General features: G+C 42.6%; 1 protein-coding gene across 3 annotated transcripts in view; it reads left to right on the top strand.

The window, feature by feature from the left end:
* The window catches only part of FYB2 (FYN binding protein 2), a 130,679-nt gene that overhangs the window by 100,064 nt on the left and 13,963 nt on the right, over positions 1–16,652 (top strand). For 2 of the 3 annotated variants that reach the window (XM_045291723.1, XM_045291724.1), the window contains 3 exons: positions 1,638–1,666; positions 3,383–3,443; positions 15,230–15,316. In XM_045291723.1, coding sequence (XP_045147658.1) covers positions 1,638–1,666; positions 3,383–3,443; positions 15,230–15,316 — 177 coding nt within the window. The remainder of the gene's footprint in view (positions 1–1,637; positions 1,667–3,382; positions 3,444–15,229; positions 15,317–16,652) is intronic. The other variant, XM_045291725.1, reaches the window with a different exon arrangement.

The following is a 16,652-nucleotide window of genomic DNA, read 5'->3' on the forward strand; positions in this document are numbered from 1 at the left end:
TTCTTGCATTGAGGGAATATTTGAGTGGAGGTCCAATGTCCACCTGCAACCTTAATACTAAACCTATAAATATATGCACATAGCTCTATTTCCACATCATCATATATAAATATATTTACATATGTACATGCCTGTGTTTAGACATCTATAATTGTCCTCTGCCTCCTAGTTCTTTCCTCTATTTCCTTTTACTTTCCTCTTGTCCCACTATCATGCTCAACCTTCATTTGGGTTTCAGTAATTCCTCTTGGTTACATTACCCTTGATCAAGCCCCACCAGGCCTCCTACTAAGGTGACCAGACATTCCGCATTTTGCGGGACAGTCCTGCTTTTTGACATTTTTAAAAAGTCCCGATTTTTGGAAAGAATGTATGACAAGCTAGGGAATGGTCTATTTGGTCCATATAGACCAAATTTTTAATCAAGAACCCCACCACCACCACTCTGGTCAATGGTGTCATGCTTTAAATCAGGTCACCTTATCCTACACCCTTCTCACTATTGATTTTGGATCACTTGTTGTTCCCTTGTCCCTGGGATTGTTAACACCCACTTCCTTACCCCACCACCACCAACCCCTTCTCCCATGTCTCCCGGAACCATCGGTCCCATTGTTTTCTCCTCCAGATTGTTTATCCCGCCTATCTTAACTAGATAGACGTGCAGACATAATAATGTGCACAAAAAACAAGATAGAGGAAAACAAAGCAACAAACAACAACAACAAAAAAAACAATGACAAAAAAAGAGAAAAGCCTGTAAATAGTTCAGGGTCTGTTTGTTGACCTTTAAGAGTATTTTCCAGTCGAATCTAATGGGGTGCCACGCCCTGGCCCCAAGGTCTATTTTTGGTATTCCCTCGTGACTTCCTTGCTCTGCTCCCCTTGCTGTTCTGTTGCACGGCCCTTATTTTGACACTTTCTGTCCAACTCTGCTGCTACTTTGTTGTTTTTCCATGTCTGTTGGTTCCTGTTTTCTTAAGGAAGAATGTGCTTGTTTATTCCCCAACCACTCCCAATAAATCTGGATGATCAGAGGCATTCTCACGGTAGCTTTTGATGAGATGGCGCCAGGCATTGCACAGCATCTCACCCCACATTCTCTGTGTGAACCCTTTAGCTATGTGGTTTAAGAAACACCAAACCATTTACCTCGCCAAATCTTCTCTCCTGCATAGTGATAGATCAGTTTCTCTTCCAACCTGGTCTGGGATTCCACCTACGTCATCCTTCCCACTCAGACGTCATAGGCAGGTGCAGGGCTTCCAGAGGGACCCTCTTCGGGAATCTGTAGGCTTGTTCTCTCACTGAGCAGCGTTATCAGATTAGCTCATTGTCGTCATGGAGGGCAGAATTAGGATTGTGTAAATGGAGAAGGGCAGGGCTGTGGGACACTCTAAGGGTGTCAAGTTAGGACAAGTGGGTATGGGCAGTTACTAGGGGGAAACCCGATCCATTACAGGAGTGGTTGGGCAGGGAAATCAGAAGAAAGATTTGTTTCCTATCTTTGCCCGGAAGCACCTATGTGTACTGAGATGCCCGATCCTCAATATGTTAGTGAGATGTATCAACCCATCTGCCTGAGCCTGGCTTCCCGCTCCTAATCTGCTTGTGTCTTTTGTGCATTCTCCTTCCAGTGACTTTTCCATCTCGCTGCCTAATTTAGGTAAGTGACGTGTGTTGCTTCCCGGCATAGAACTACTTAGTATGAGTATATTCAAGGGCAGGAAAAGAAAGTGACCATCCTTCCTGCTGGCCCACATTTAATGAAAACTCGATGCATCAAAATAAAGAGGTCTTATTTCACAACAGCAGCTTCCAGTGGGGAAGACGTGCCACGTGTCTCAAGTGCCTTCTATCTCTGAGGTCCTCTAGGAGATACCACCACTGAAAGATTCAGAGATACGGTGATCACCCCACCACCTGTACAAGTACTTCCCACCTTAGGACACGCTCCAGTTATGTCCACCTGCACTTAGCTCTGGCTGGGGGGTTTGCTTTTGCTCTGCTTTGTTTTTGACACCTCACATACTAATACAGCGTTAAAACATTTTAGGTAGTTTGCATGTGATGTTTCCAACCCCCAAGACAATAAAGACCAGATTGATAAAGATACTGATACTAAAAGGCAACAAGAATGCCAAGTGAAAATAAATAAATGAATAAAGGGAAGTATTATATTTATGTCTGAACCCCCTTAGACAATGGAGTTGTCAGAATGGAAGCCTGTCATAATTCAGGAGTACTTGTACACAAGTGATCTGAGGCCTACACCTGAGTCTGTCTGCACACAAAGCTAGTGCTTTTAGCATTTTACCATACAGACTCTTCCAGGATTGGATAGCCAGATCACCCGAATGAAGATATTAAATAGGTTCAATCATGTTGCAGTACTCACACTAATTGAATCAAGGATAGATCATCAAAAGGTTGTTTGCTTTGCCATGAAAACAATCGTGCTTCAATTACCCCAGCACCTGATACCCAGTGCACTTGTTACACAGTTAATGAACAGAATTTGTCAGCGAAAGGGGACCACGTGCTCTGTGTGTTGGTGTTTGTGTATGGGCTCCAGCAATTGGGGCTCCTGGGGTTTCATTCTGGCATTGCAAGGCAAATGTATATCAAAAACACAAGTGTCAGTTGGCTGAGTTACATAATAAACAGCTACCTATGTATCAGGTAAAGCCTCTCAATATGTCCTTAGCATGTGCAGAAAACAAACACCCAAAGGACTTTGACATGGCATGCACTGAACCTAATCAAATATGATGATATTGGAAAGTAATTAAAGTGATGCTCATGCTTCTGAATAATTATGCCAGGGGGTTTCAAAGTGATCAAGGGGTGAATCACCCCCAAATCATGGAATTATTTATGAAATATGAAAGCATATGGGTACTACACATTTACAATATGCCATGTTCCATTTTTTTACAAGATTCTTATAAAGGAGACGATGCAATGATTTACAATTAGATGGGAATAAAAAAATCAACATTACTACCCCATTTACTTGTTTGTTCACTTATATCAAGAAAAAAAAAGACCTACTATTCTAATAGAACGATGGGGACCTAGCCTAAAAATAGTTTCCAATGACAGTTAATTTTCATGAAATCAAATTGATATAAAAATGTGTAAGTGTGTTTGTAATACAGGATCAGATCACTGTTTTTAGTTCTCATTCAATTTCTTCCCCAAAAGAATCGTTTTGTTGTTTGGTCCTCCCATAGTCTATCTGTAGTTAATGATCAACTTTTAGTAAGTAAGCTGGGGGATGCACCTAGATAATTATAAGTAGTTTTGCATAACTTGGAAGGTGAAGGATTTTATTAGCGATGCCTAATAATGGACTGTTTCTACCCTATCTTGACCCTAGAATTTAGGTCTCGTGAAGTTATCATCTATGATGATGTGGTCAGTTCTGAAAGAAAGCCAAAGTAAGTCAGTTTACCTCATTGAGTAACCGTGCTGGCCTTGAACCCATTCAAACCCGTTTCCTGATGCTTTGCTAAAGTATGGTTAGGGAGCCACCTCTTCAAGATCTTAGAGATTGTATGAAAAGTAAATTTACCCCCCGAGGGGGATGAACAACAGAAATGTGGGTGAAGGGAGACAACGGACATTTTGAGATATGAAAATAATAATAATTTATCAAGGGTTCACAAGGGTGGGAGGATGGGAGAGGGAGGGAAAAAAGCGGAGCTGATACCAAGGCTCAAGTGTGAAGAAAATGTTTTGAAAATGATTATGGTAACATGTACAAATGTGCTTGATACAATTGATGTATGGATTATTATAAGAACTGTAAGAGCCCCCAGTAAAATGATTTATTAAAAAGTTTTTTAAAAGAATTTAACCTCCCCCAAAAGTCCATTTATGATTTTCCTCTAAATGATTAATAGCATTCAGTTTGGTCTTGGTTTTAAAGAAGGAAAACTAGTGGATGGCCCAGCTGATCCAACAATGGAGGGTGAGTCAAAGGTCACTGGAGCTTTGGATTTGTTTTGATTGCTTACCTTTGCATTGAACAGATTTAGAGCTCGTTTCAGCCCAACAAGCATTTATTTAGTGACCTCCTACATATAAGGCAGCATGAGTGATAGCCAGCACTATATAATAGAACTTAGGCTCCCAAAGATTAAACGACTATCATGTATCACAAAGGAAACTGTCCTTAAACGTGGTGACTTCTCACCATAGTATCTGTCTTCTCAGCCAGAAGACGGATTAAAGATCTCCTCCACTCATCCTCCATTCACCTTCCCAACTCATTGCACGTAGACTTCAATACTTCCCATGCCAGTGAAATTATTGAATTTTTTTTTTTGCAAACCTAATAGATACCCTTATTTGACTTGGTTTGATGGTTAGGGATTATATCAACTAGATGCTCCTAGATAAGGGTAGGAGTGGAGCCCAGCCTGTCAAACCTTATCACAGTTTGATGACATCTCCTTGGAGGTGTGCAAGAAAGAGAATGGGCAGAGTGGAAGCCTCTTTTAGCCCTTTGCTTTCTGTGGAGTTGGATCTTGCGTCTGGTTCCGGGTTCTCCTATTATGTTGCCTGTCAATCTCAGGAGCTGTTAGTCAACTACCAATTGTAGATTCATTTGGCGACTTTGGATTCATTTACTTCTGCCTCTGCCAACTGGTACTCGGCCACCTCTGCTTTGTCATCCTGCTTCCTGTTTATCTGCTTCCACAAGTCAGGAGAAGGCTGACTTGAACCAGGCTGGACTTACGCACTTCTCCAACTGTGCAAGCCATTTCTCCATGTAAATCTCTTTCCATATAGAGACACACACAGGCATCCCTGGTTTTGCTTCTCTAGAGCACCCACTCGGCTTTTTGGAAATAGTTTAATTATTGACTTATCAACCTTCTAAGAAAAAAAACTAAACTGAACTAATTTTTGTCCAGATTTCTTTGGTATCATCTCCTCTTCCTCCTCCTCTTCTTCTTCTTTTCAAAGTGAAATAAACAGTTTATTATATGCTTTGATCTTCAGATTTTTTTTGAAAACCATTTTATTGGGAACTCATACAAATATCATATCATGCCATAGTTCAATCACATCAAGCCATTAAAACGACAGTGCATCAATTACCCCAGCACCTGATACACAGTATGCTCGTTTGCTGCCATAATCAGTTTCACAACATTTTCTTCCTTCTTGAGCTCCTTAATATAAGCTCCCCTTTCCCCACCCTCCCGCCACCAATATACCCCCCCCCCCCAGGAGGAACCCTGATACTTGTCTCTATAGGGTCATCAATTCTGGAGTTCATTACTGAAGAAAAATCAAGAGGACTACCCACAATAACAAAATATATCAGGGATAACCCTCAATTGAAGCACAGAGACAGAAAATGGTGAAAACCAGAGCAGGCCCAACGGGTATCAGAGCAGGTATCAAGTGATAAGGTTTTTAATTGTTCAAGTCAGGTTTATCATTTTTATCTTCTGTAGTCATCTCTCCAATTCCCTATGTTGGTGAGCAGTTTATTCGCATATCTCCCTTATGATAGAGGGAAATCACCCAAGGCTTATTCCTGTGTAGATCTCACAAATGTAGCTTGGTTCCCACTGTCACTCATGGCCTCTGCAAAGCAGAATCTCATAATTTAGGCCCTGATACTATTCCCTCCTTCAGCTTTGGATTATACGGCAGACAGCCCTTGCCTCACAGATGTTGATGCACTTCTTCCATGTGGACTTAGTTGACAGGTCATGTAGATGGCTCCTTTTTTGGAAACAAGCCTTGAAGACCCCCGATGCTATTCTATCTGATAGCCAAGCACAATCTAGTTCCTTCACCACATTTTGCTAGAGCACCCATATCGTCTGTGTTCCCTTCTTGAGGGCGAGTATCGAGGAGGGCCATGATATAAGAACCAATTGATCTTCAACTGGAGCCAGTATTTAATGTGAGCCCCAAGCCTATTCTTGGGTCTGTTTTCTATCTGCTTTTGGCTTCCCTTAGAGACCCCCTGCTAATTTGTGGTCAAGAGTCCTGTCAATATTCTCCATGCAGCACAAAAGTCTTCCATTCATATTGTCATTGATTAGCCCCGGTACTAACTTTTAAAACACTATTGAGAGAGGCCTATTGGATGTCGCAATACCTGAATTAATCATTTGACCTGTATACATCTTTATGTGACTGGGCACTATTTACACAAACAATGGGAGTTGATTATCAGGAAAAATTTACAATAATACTCCCTGATGATGTAAATTACAGGTCGGTGGAATAATATGTATCTCAGTAGAGCAAGTAGGGCGTTGAAGTACTAAGTCAATGTTGGTCTTGGTGTAGCTGTCTTCTGCTTCTTCAAACACCATGAAGTTTCTGTCTTAAATCCTCAGTTCACAAGTGCATTTGCAGTAGAGTCTAGTTCACTTAGTGGAGTTTCCCCATTGGGTCCCTCTGGTATGGCCTTTGGCATGTGTTATGTGCCTTGAAGATCCAGGGTTTAATGCCTCAATGTTCCATGGCATTTGGCCTGGATCTCAGGGCTGTCATCATATCTTGTGCCTCATCTTCGACTACTTCTCATTAAAACTGTGTACCTCACATATGCTATGCCACTTTTCTTCTATTCTTCTTTTTTTTTTAATTCATTTTATTGGCGGCTTGCACAACTCTTATCACAATCCACCATCCATCCATTGTGTCAAGCACATTGGTACATTTGTTGCCATCATCATTCTCAAAACATTTGCTTTCTACTTGAGCCCTTGGTATCAGCTCCTCATTTATATGTACTTCAGAAGTGATCTCGTCCAGGCCCAGGACTTCAGTTAGAATTATGATGATGACTTTTATTTTTAAATAACTTTTTGGGGGGTCAGATTTCCTTCCCAAGAGCTAAAAACCCTGATAGATAACTCAATCTGGAAGTCACAAAACAAATGAAAACTTATTCATAATAGCACATTATCTCAATTCGCCCCATCCAAATCTATTTTGTTGTTGTTTTGCCAGTAAACTCTGGTGATGTTTCAAGAAACACATTTAGTCTCCAGCCTTTCTACCTACTGGCTTGAAAGTGTTTTGTGGTTGTCCATTGCTCAGCCGAATGAAATCCAGACTGTCCAAGAAGATGTAAAATTCTCTCATGATCCTTTTGACAACCTCTCTGATTCATGTCCCTCGATTTCCCATTCACCTCTTATTTTTATGGAGACAGACTGCCATTGGTTTCAGCTATAAAAAAGCTAGTCGGTTCAAACCATTGAACTTTCAGTTAGCAGCCCAACAGTGAGCCCTCCTTGCCACCAGGTCTCGGCCCCTCAACAGAAGGAAGCAAGATTCTCACAACTCAACCAATACACAGCATCATGATACATGGAGAAATTACCAAAGTTGTCCAGGACTACGTTTTACTTGGAACTACAGTCAACACCCATGGGAGCAACAGCCAAGGCATGAAACAGTGTATTGCATTGAGCCAACCTGCTGCACAAGACCTCTCTTTAAAGTGTTAGAAAGATGTCACTAAGCCATGGTACTGCTCTCAGTGTCCCTTCCTATGTATGTGAAAGCTGGTCAGGGAAGGCCGGAGCCTGGAGGAGAAATGACACATTTGAATGATGACTGTGTTGAAGGCTATCAGTGGCACAGCGACCAGAGGACGCTGAGCAGGTTCAGATGCCGAAGGTTGTTGAGACTAAGACACATTAAGAAGCAAGGCCCTTGGATCATTTTTTTCCCTCATAGTTGTAATGGCCCGTGTTATTGCCTGACTGCCCATCCACTGGGAAGGCCCTGAGACAGGGACTGTGGCCTTCAGATTGGAATCATTTGGCCCAATAATAAAACACAGTTTGTTAAATCAGCTAACAAGGAAGAACCTGCTCTATCAATGTACAAAATCATTTGGAAGCTGTACACCCGTGGCCATGTCTCTTGTACAGGGGATCAAACAAATGTCTGTGCCCAGTTGGAGGAGGGATAAGGCAAGATTTGGACAGGTGGAGACTGGGGAGCAAGAGGAAGAAAAGGGGAGATTTAGGGGGAGGAGCCACTTGTGCAAATGGAAGACGTGTGATTGTGAAGTTTCACTGGACCATGAGGCATGTGAGCAGGGTGAAGGCGTTACAAGCTGGAAATGTAATTTGGCATGAGATGGGGGATGGCCTCGGAGCGTCAAGCTATGGTTAAGAAGGAATGCTTTTTCTTAAAAATAAATTCTATGATAGTTGTGAAAATCAAAAGGAAGCACGAAACACATGTAAGTCATAAAGCATGAATTTTAAAAAGTGCCCCAAGCCCAACACTCAACTCAAGAGGCAGGACATAACCAGTCCCCGGATCTCTCCACCTAATGCACCTCCTGCCTCCTGCCATGCTGCCTTTCCCCAGAGTAAACCACACTGGCTTTAAAAAAATAGCCAATAAAACACAGATGATTAAAAAAAGCAACAGTTTCATTTGACACTTGAGTTTTGCAAAGCTGGTATCAAGCTGTAAAAAGGCAGTTCCCTTTTTACCCACATAAAGTCCATTTCCGCCCATTGCTCTCTGTTCATTTTGACAGTTCTACGAGAGCACACTGTATGTAAATACCATTCTCCTGTCGGTTGGCACGAGGGTCGTTTCTAGTTTTTTGCACTTCTGAACAAGCCTGTTACAAATAGTCTCTTTCAGGGCTCCTGCGAACATGTGCAAGAATTTTCTAGGAAGTCTTCTTCCAAGAGGAAAAAAATCCTGAGCTCTAGGAAATGTAAATTCATAAGAAAATATCAAAGAATTGAGAGAAATTAGTTGAAATCTCACCCTAAAAACCTCTATCTGTCAGTTTCTTCCAGAGGTTCGATGTTTGCGTTTTACTTACTATTTGTTCTAAAGCTCACTGCCATCGAGCCCTGGCTGATGCATAGCCCCGGTGGCACAGTGGTTACGTGCTGGGCCGCAATCGGCAAGGTCTGAGTACAAAACCACCGGACACCCCGAAAAAGAAGGCTGGGGCTTTCCACTCCCGTGAACAGATGCAGTCTCGGAAACTCACAGGGGTGGCTCTCCTCTGTCCTGTGGGGATTGCTATGAATATTTATTTTAAGACTCTTTTAATAGTTGTATATAAATTCAAAAGTGTCTTCTATGAATGGAATGTTGGTTATGTTACTGCTATTTCTTAACAACAAAAATAATACTTACCTAACTCTTTCAAAGACCTCCTTGAAATATTAAAGAGCGAAGATACGGTTTGAGGTGGGTCTGACCTAAGCCATATTTTGAGTTACCTCATATGCATTTGAAAGCTGAATAAGGAAAGCTGGAGAAGAATTGATAAGCTGAATTGTGGTGTTGGTGAAGAATATTGGAAGTGTCACGGACTGCCAGAAGCACAAACAATTCTGCTTTGGAAGACGTACAGCCAGAATGCTCTTTGGAAGCAAGGACGGTGAGACTCGGTCCCATCTATGTTGGACATGATATCGGGAGGGATCGAGCCTCTGGAGAAGGACATTATGATTAGTAAAGCAGTAGAGGGTCAGCGAAAAAGAGGACGATCTCAGGGAGGCGGATATAGAGAATGGCTACAACAATCGCCTCCAACACAACCCTGGTGAGAATGATGCGGAACCAGACGGAGATCCATTCTTTTGTCCCTAGGAGCGTAACGACGGGAGCTGACCTGACCACACACAACAACAACTCATTCCATCTTTACAACAATTTTGTGAGATAGGTACTGTTACCACAGTAACTTTGAGAGACTGAGGCACAAAGGTTAGGTAACTGCCCAAGCTCACAGAGATGGTGAGTGACGGACCAGGATTCAAACCCAAGCAATTGAATTCCTGAGTATTCTCTTTGCGACAACACCATGTTTGATCTCTGACTGATGCTCTTGGTTTCAAATTCCAATTTCTCTGATACTCAGATACCCACCACAGAGTAAGCATTAGACTGCTAATTGCAAGGTAGGAGGTTCAACCCACCAGCCACTCCCTGGGGGGAAATGAGTCTTCTTCTGTTCCTGGAACGACTGACAGAGCGTCCAAGATCCAACATAGGGTCTACCTGAGTTTGCACTGACGTAAAGGTAGAGGACTCCAGTTTGGGTTTCTGACATACCCCTACCAAATCTTTCTTTTACTTAGTATTTCCCTAGTACTGTATACCTTTTTTTGTCCTTTAATTTTCTATTTCCCATTTTTTCATTCACCGTAGAGAAATAACATGTCGCTAACTTCAGATTTTTTTAAAAATACAGTCCGGCCATCTGTCTTAACTCCTATCTTGCCCTGGATCTAAGCTTCCGTCTGCAGAAGTGTTGTGGTGCTGACACTAGCGTTTCTCTCAGAACAAATCCACCTCTTGTAATCGCATGCTGCTCACTGGATTGCTGGGATCTCTGCCTATTGGATAGGGGCTGCTGGGACACTGCAACACTACCTTTCAAAAGAGCTGCTTTATCCAGGATATTGTCATTTCATAGGCTCCTTCCGGAATACTCTTGGACCCTATGAGAAATTCCAGAACTCTGAGCAAGAGGGCAAAGTAAACCAGAGCCACGGGTCAGGCCCTTCCCCAGAATACTTTGCAGGAGAGAACCCTCGAGTCGGTTCCAGCTCCCCACGACCATTCTGTACAACAGAACAAAGCACCGCCTGGTGCTGCGCCATCCTCGCAGCTACTGCTGTATTTGAGCCCACGGTTGCAGCCACTGTGTCCACCCATGTCATGGAAGGTCTTTCTCTTTGTCTGCTGACCCTCTTCTTTACCAAGCAGGATATCCCTTTTCAGGGACTGGTTACTCCTGATTAACAGGTCCAAGCCCAGAAGTAGGCTATATATGTTTAAACATCGTTATAATATCTCAGGTAAAAATTATGAAAATGCATGTTCGGGTAGGAACGGAAATAGGAAAGTTATTTCCGAAGAGACCTTAAATGGATTTTATTACAAACTGTGAAACCTTCTGGAAGGGACGATGCCTTCCTCTTCGTTGTGTAAGCAGCTCCCATGTAAACCGTGTTTGCTGGCTCAAAGAATATTGTAGGAATAAGCAGTGACCCCCAACCAACCAATCGCTTTTTCATGTAGAGAGCGAATGTCCTGTAGTGTGGCCTCCGAAACACCCCTTATTGGAACATTGGTGGAACGTGGAAGCTGAGAGGAGAAGAAAGAAGAAAGGTGTGATCTGCCTTGGGAGGTACTGGACTGAGGGGCAGCCTAAAGAGCCCGGATGTAGTTGTTGCTAGATGACCCCGACCTCTCCTTCTGCGCCCTGTTACTGATGAGCCTATCTCCTACAGAGTCGGCAAAGGAAGAGGGACTCACCTGGACAGGGGCACGGGACTGGCACTGAAACGGCCAGTGTCTCCTTCTGCAAGTGGTCGACAGTAGGACCCGGGACGTGTCACCTAACGTCTCTGAACTGCTGACGGCAAGTCTGAGCCTGCCATGTCCACTACGCTCTCTCCCTAGATGCGTAGAAGGATAAAAATAAGTTGACAAAGAAGCAAATGATTGCTGTATGGCTAACATGGGCATGATTCCTGAAGGTATAATTTGGAAATATTTACCCAGAATGTACCCATGCCTTTTACTGAAGCAAAGAATTTCATTTCAAGACATTATCTCTAATGGGAAAAGAAAAAAAAAAGAAAATTGCAGGAAAAGATTTTATGCACAGAAATGTCTATCTTGGGGTTATTTATAAAAGGAAGATGTTTTAAAAACCTAAATGGCTAAATGTATAAAAACAGGCTAAGTATATTATAGACTGCTACTCAACATGACTATTTAAATATGCAATAGTTCCCAATGACATGAAGAAGTGCCGGCGCTATGAGGATTGAAAAACAGCAGAACATAAAACCATATGTACCCCATTACCTGAATTTGGTTTGTAAAGTGCTTGGGCCAGTGTCTAGAAGGACACGCGGTGGCTTTGATGGTTAGATGATGCCATTCTGTCCCTTTTCTGTGCGTGCTCCCTTTCTACTTCCTCCAGCTTCAAAAACAATCAGATTATTATATTATATTAGGTAAAGATAATAAACTTTTTAAAATGGGCATTTGTCCCAGTTTTTCCCTGCCCTCACAACTGCCCCCCAAAACCAAACTCATAGCCATTGAGTCCATTCCAGCTCACTGCGACCCTAAAAAACAGGATAGACCTTCCCTGTGGGTTTCCAAGACTCTAGCTCTGGGAGTAGAAAACCTTCTCATTCTCCCCTCACAGCTGTAGCTACGTCTCAAAAAAGAAGAAGAAAATCTGCCCACATGTTTTATTCAATAATTGTTCTTGCTGTAGACTATGGAGTATACCTTTAGAATGTACTCGTATACCTGAATCCCACTCAGAAGACAGTGACAAGAAAATAAAAGTCATAACCAAACAATAGTTAGAAAAGGAGTGGCTCAGGAGAGGGAGAGAGGGACCAGACCTGAACCCAGTGAGCCAAGACATGGTGAATGCAATATATTGGCATGAAACGGAGCCAATAGAGAGGGCTGCAGGGCTGGCCCCAATCCCAACTACCTGGACACCCCCGCCCCCCAGAAGAATTCATTTCAGAGGACAGCACTGAAGCTACAGCTCAGGGAGAGGGGCACGTCTTATCAGAGCACATAGGAGCAAAAGAAGAGGGAAGGAGAGAGAGTGGAACACATCCTGGCCCACCAAGCCCCGAGGACGATATTCCTGCTCAGAGCAGCCAATGCACAGAGAGGACAATAGGGCTGGCCCCACCAGGAGACACGATGTCCGTCACTGACCCATAGCGTGACAGGGGACAACACTGGAGACACAGTGCAGGAATTGTGCCTGATCTAACCAGCCACAGTGGGGCAAAACGCTAAGGGCGTGTAATAGAGCAGCAAGGGGAGCAAAGCAATGATGTGCCCAAGGAATACCAAAAATAGACTTTGGGGCTAGGGCATGCCACTCCATCAGACTCAACTATAAAACGCTCCTAAAAGTCAACCAATGGACCTGGAACTATTTATAGATTTTTCTTTTTTTATCGGTTTTGTTGTTGTTTTGTTTTCTTTCATTGTTTTGTTTTGCTCTGCCTTGTTTTTGTGCTTATTATTGTCTCTGCATGTCTATCTAGATAAGATAGGCAGGATAACCAATCCAGAGGAGCCAATCAGGGTGCACTATAGGACTGATGAAACACACAACTTTCCTTTAGTTCTTTAATGCTCCCCATCCCCCACCACCCCACTTTCATGACCCCAATTCTACCTTATAAATCCGGCTAGACAAGAGAATGTTCACAGGTACAGATAAGAACTGGAAACACAGGGAACCCAAGACAGATAAACCCCTCAGGACCAATCATGAGAGTAGCGATACCAAGAGGGGAAGTGGAAAGGGAAGGTAGGGGAAGAGAGGGGGATCTGATCACAATGATCTACATATAAACCCTCCTAGGGGAATGGACAACAGAAAAGTGGATGAAGGGAGACATTGGTCAGTGTAAGGCATGAAAAAAATTTTTTTTAATAAATTATCAAGGGTTCATGAGGGAGGGAGAGTGGGGGAGGGAGGAAATGAGCTGATACCAAGGGCCCAAGGAGAAAGAAAATGTTTTGAAAATGAAAATGCAACATATGTACAAATGTGCTTGACACAAAGGATGGATGTATGGATTGTGATGAGTTGTATGAGCCCCCAATAAAATGATTTTTCTTTAATTAGAAAAGGAGTGGTTACTGAGGAGTTTGTTATAATACTCCAGAGACAATGTTGCTGCTGTTGTCGTGTACCAATGATTCCATTTTTATTTGTAGCAAATCTATAAGACAGCACAGAATTGCCGCATCGGGTGTCCAAGGCTGTCAACCTTTACAGAAACAGACTGCCGCTTCCTTGTCCCATGGAGTGACTGGTGGGTTCACACTGCTGACTTTTCATTCAGCAGCCAAGTGCACCCTACCAAAGATAACAGCAAAAGGAAAAAAAAACCCACTGTCATCAAGTTGATGCCAACCCATAGCGACCCTATAGGGCAGGGTAGAACTGCCCCAGTGAGTTTCTGCCCCTACAACTATTAACCGGAGGAAAAAACCCTCTTTCACCCAAGGAGAAGCTGGTGGTTTCGAACTGCTGATGACCATAGCCCAACTCTTAACCACTGTGCCGCCAGGGCTCCTGCCAAAGGCAATGGAAGTTGAGAAAAGAAGGCTAAGTAGTCAAGCCCGAGAAGGCTTCTGCGCTAAGTGGGGTCTTTCTTTAAAGCGGGTCAACTGCTGAGTCCTCAGCACTCTTTGGGGCCCCATGACCTAATCAGAGAGGGGTGATGGCAGTGTCTCTGACTTCTTAAAATTCCTCAGCTATAAGAAGGTCGTGTTTATAATTTACCAAGTACAGATGTGCACATGCCACAGACACTAAATGGTTAGAAGAGGAGGGTCCTGGTTTGCTCTACGTATTATCAAGGAGGCACTTACTGGTCGATGTCATTGGACAGGAAGACATATTTTTGAAGTTGCAGATATGGTGAAAAACGATAGACTTGGGAGAGATGAACCTGAGTTCAAAGCCACGAAGTGTTTTTGTGGTGCTGATCAGTGACCTACTTCTCTAATCATCCATTTTATCTTTTATGAAATTTTTAAAAACTGCTTTAAAGGGTTCTTGCAATGTTCATTGTGAAAATAAAATTAGTTAAACGCATGTAAAATGTCTAGCATAAGGCCTGGTATGTAGTTGCTCAAAATGTATTAGTCCTTTCTTTCTGTAATACCTTCTCCCCTCCCTGTTTCCCTGGGTACTTCTCTGCCCAGATACTCTGGTGCTAAGCACTAGTTCATCCAGCCTTATCTCAGGGCAAAGGATGGCGTTATTATTCTTACGTTAGAGGTGAAATAGCCAAGGTTCACAAAGGAAAAGAAATGTGATTCTAAACAAGATGATATCTTGCCTTAGATTTGGGTCCAAGACAATGGCGCGTGGTTCAAATCCAGCCTGCTATTTGTTTTTGTAAATAAAATTTTACAAGATCAGTCGCATTCACTTATTTACATATGATCTATAGTTGCTGTTACCCTGCAACAGCAGAATTAAGGTGATGTCATGAAGGCAAATGACCTGCGAAGCCTAGAATCTTTATTTTCTGGTCCTTTCTATAAACTAGGAAATATACTCATATGTGATTTTTAAAATTTTTGGTAAAAACACACAAAGTGTTCGTGATGCTATAAACATTTAGCGCTTCAGTGTTAATGTACTTGGTCAAAATGTCTGTCTCCCCAGAGAAGGCGAGAAACTGAAAACTTGGAAGGCGAAGTTTTTGATATCCAAGGAAAACAAAGGGAAAAAGGCTGCAGGAGAATCAAAAAGGTAGGAACACAGATCTACTTCTATCATGGCTGATTGGCTGAACTGGGTTCCCTTTCCCAGCTGTAAGAAAAGTGGATATGTGGCATGAGTCGATTTAGTGTATTTGAATTCAAACCTGGTTTTCACTTTCCTCATCTGCAAGATGAGGATAATAACATCTACACGATCCTATGGAATTAAGAGATGTCGGATGTGAACATGTGAGCCCCGTGGAGGCCTGCCTTCTTCATCATTGCCCTGCTTGTAGGGTGGGGAGATTTCAAGTCCCACTCGCTGCCATCGAGTCAATTCTGACTCATAGGGACCCTGTTGGGCAGGGTCGAACTGCCCCTGTGGGATTCTGAGACTGTGGCTCTTCACATCGCAGAAAGCCTCTTCTTTCTCCTGCACAGCAGCTGGTGGTTTGGAACTGCTGGTCTTGCAATGAGCAGCGCAATGTGTACCCACGCTGCCTTTTAGGTTAGTAGGGCTCTCTTAGAGGATAGAACTTTTAAATTCGACCCTTCCACTTGAACTGGATTGAGCCTTTGAGTAAAGGGAAGCTCGTGACCATACGATTGATTTACCTATAACACTGTGTCATTTTACTTATCACTAAAATTAGTGCTAAAACAAAGAAATGAATGTCTTGTCGACTCATGGTCTAGCCTTCAGTCATGTGACTGGAGCTCAGTCTGCTGTTGGAATAGGTGATATTTTTTTTACTGTCTCAGATATGATTACTTAGTATTCTGGGTGCTATTGTTCTTAATTGCTAGAATGTTGGGAAGATATGATTACTTTGTTTAATAAATATATTGGGGAGATTTTAGTCACTGATCTCTGATCACTGTGCAGTCTGAGAAACCTGGCTGGAAAAGTCCACCTGGGGAACACCCAAAGAAATCAGACCCCAGTCTGTGCCACATCCCAGTTCAGAGGATGGGATAGAATCATCCTCCCTGTAAGTTTGTTTTCTCTAGGAGTCAGAAGAATTCTAACCATTGAAATCCTCATACCTTTACATAGTTAGACATACTCTTGCAGAGCATAGCAAAACAAGATTTCAAAAGAGAAAGATCAGCAAAAAATTTTATTAGAGAAAAAAAACCAAAATCTTTTCAGTTGGAAACAGAAATATCATGGGACCCAGCAATGGTATGTAGCACACCCAGATAAGAGCTGCAACACAGATAGACATATGCACACTATGTTCGCCGCAGCACTATTCAAAATGGTGAAAAGATTAAAATAACTTACATGTCCATCAATAGAAGAATGGATAATAACCAAAGGAAACATAGACACAACAGAATGCTACACAAATGATAAAGAATAATGGTGAATCTTTGAAATA

Source organism: Echinops telfairi, unplaced genomic scaffold, assembly GCF_000313985.2.
Source record: "Echinops telfairi isolate 266 unplaced genomic scaffold, ASM31398v2 ScPeMD7_443;HRSCAF=831, whole genome shotgun sequence".
In the NCBI taxonomy this organism is placed as follows: Eukaryota; Metazoa; Chordata; class Mammalia; order Afrosoricida; family Tenrecidae; genus Echinops; species Echinops telfairi.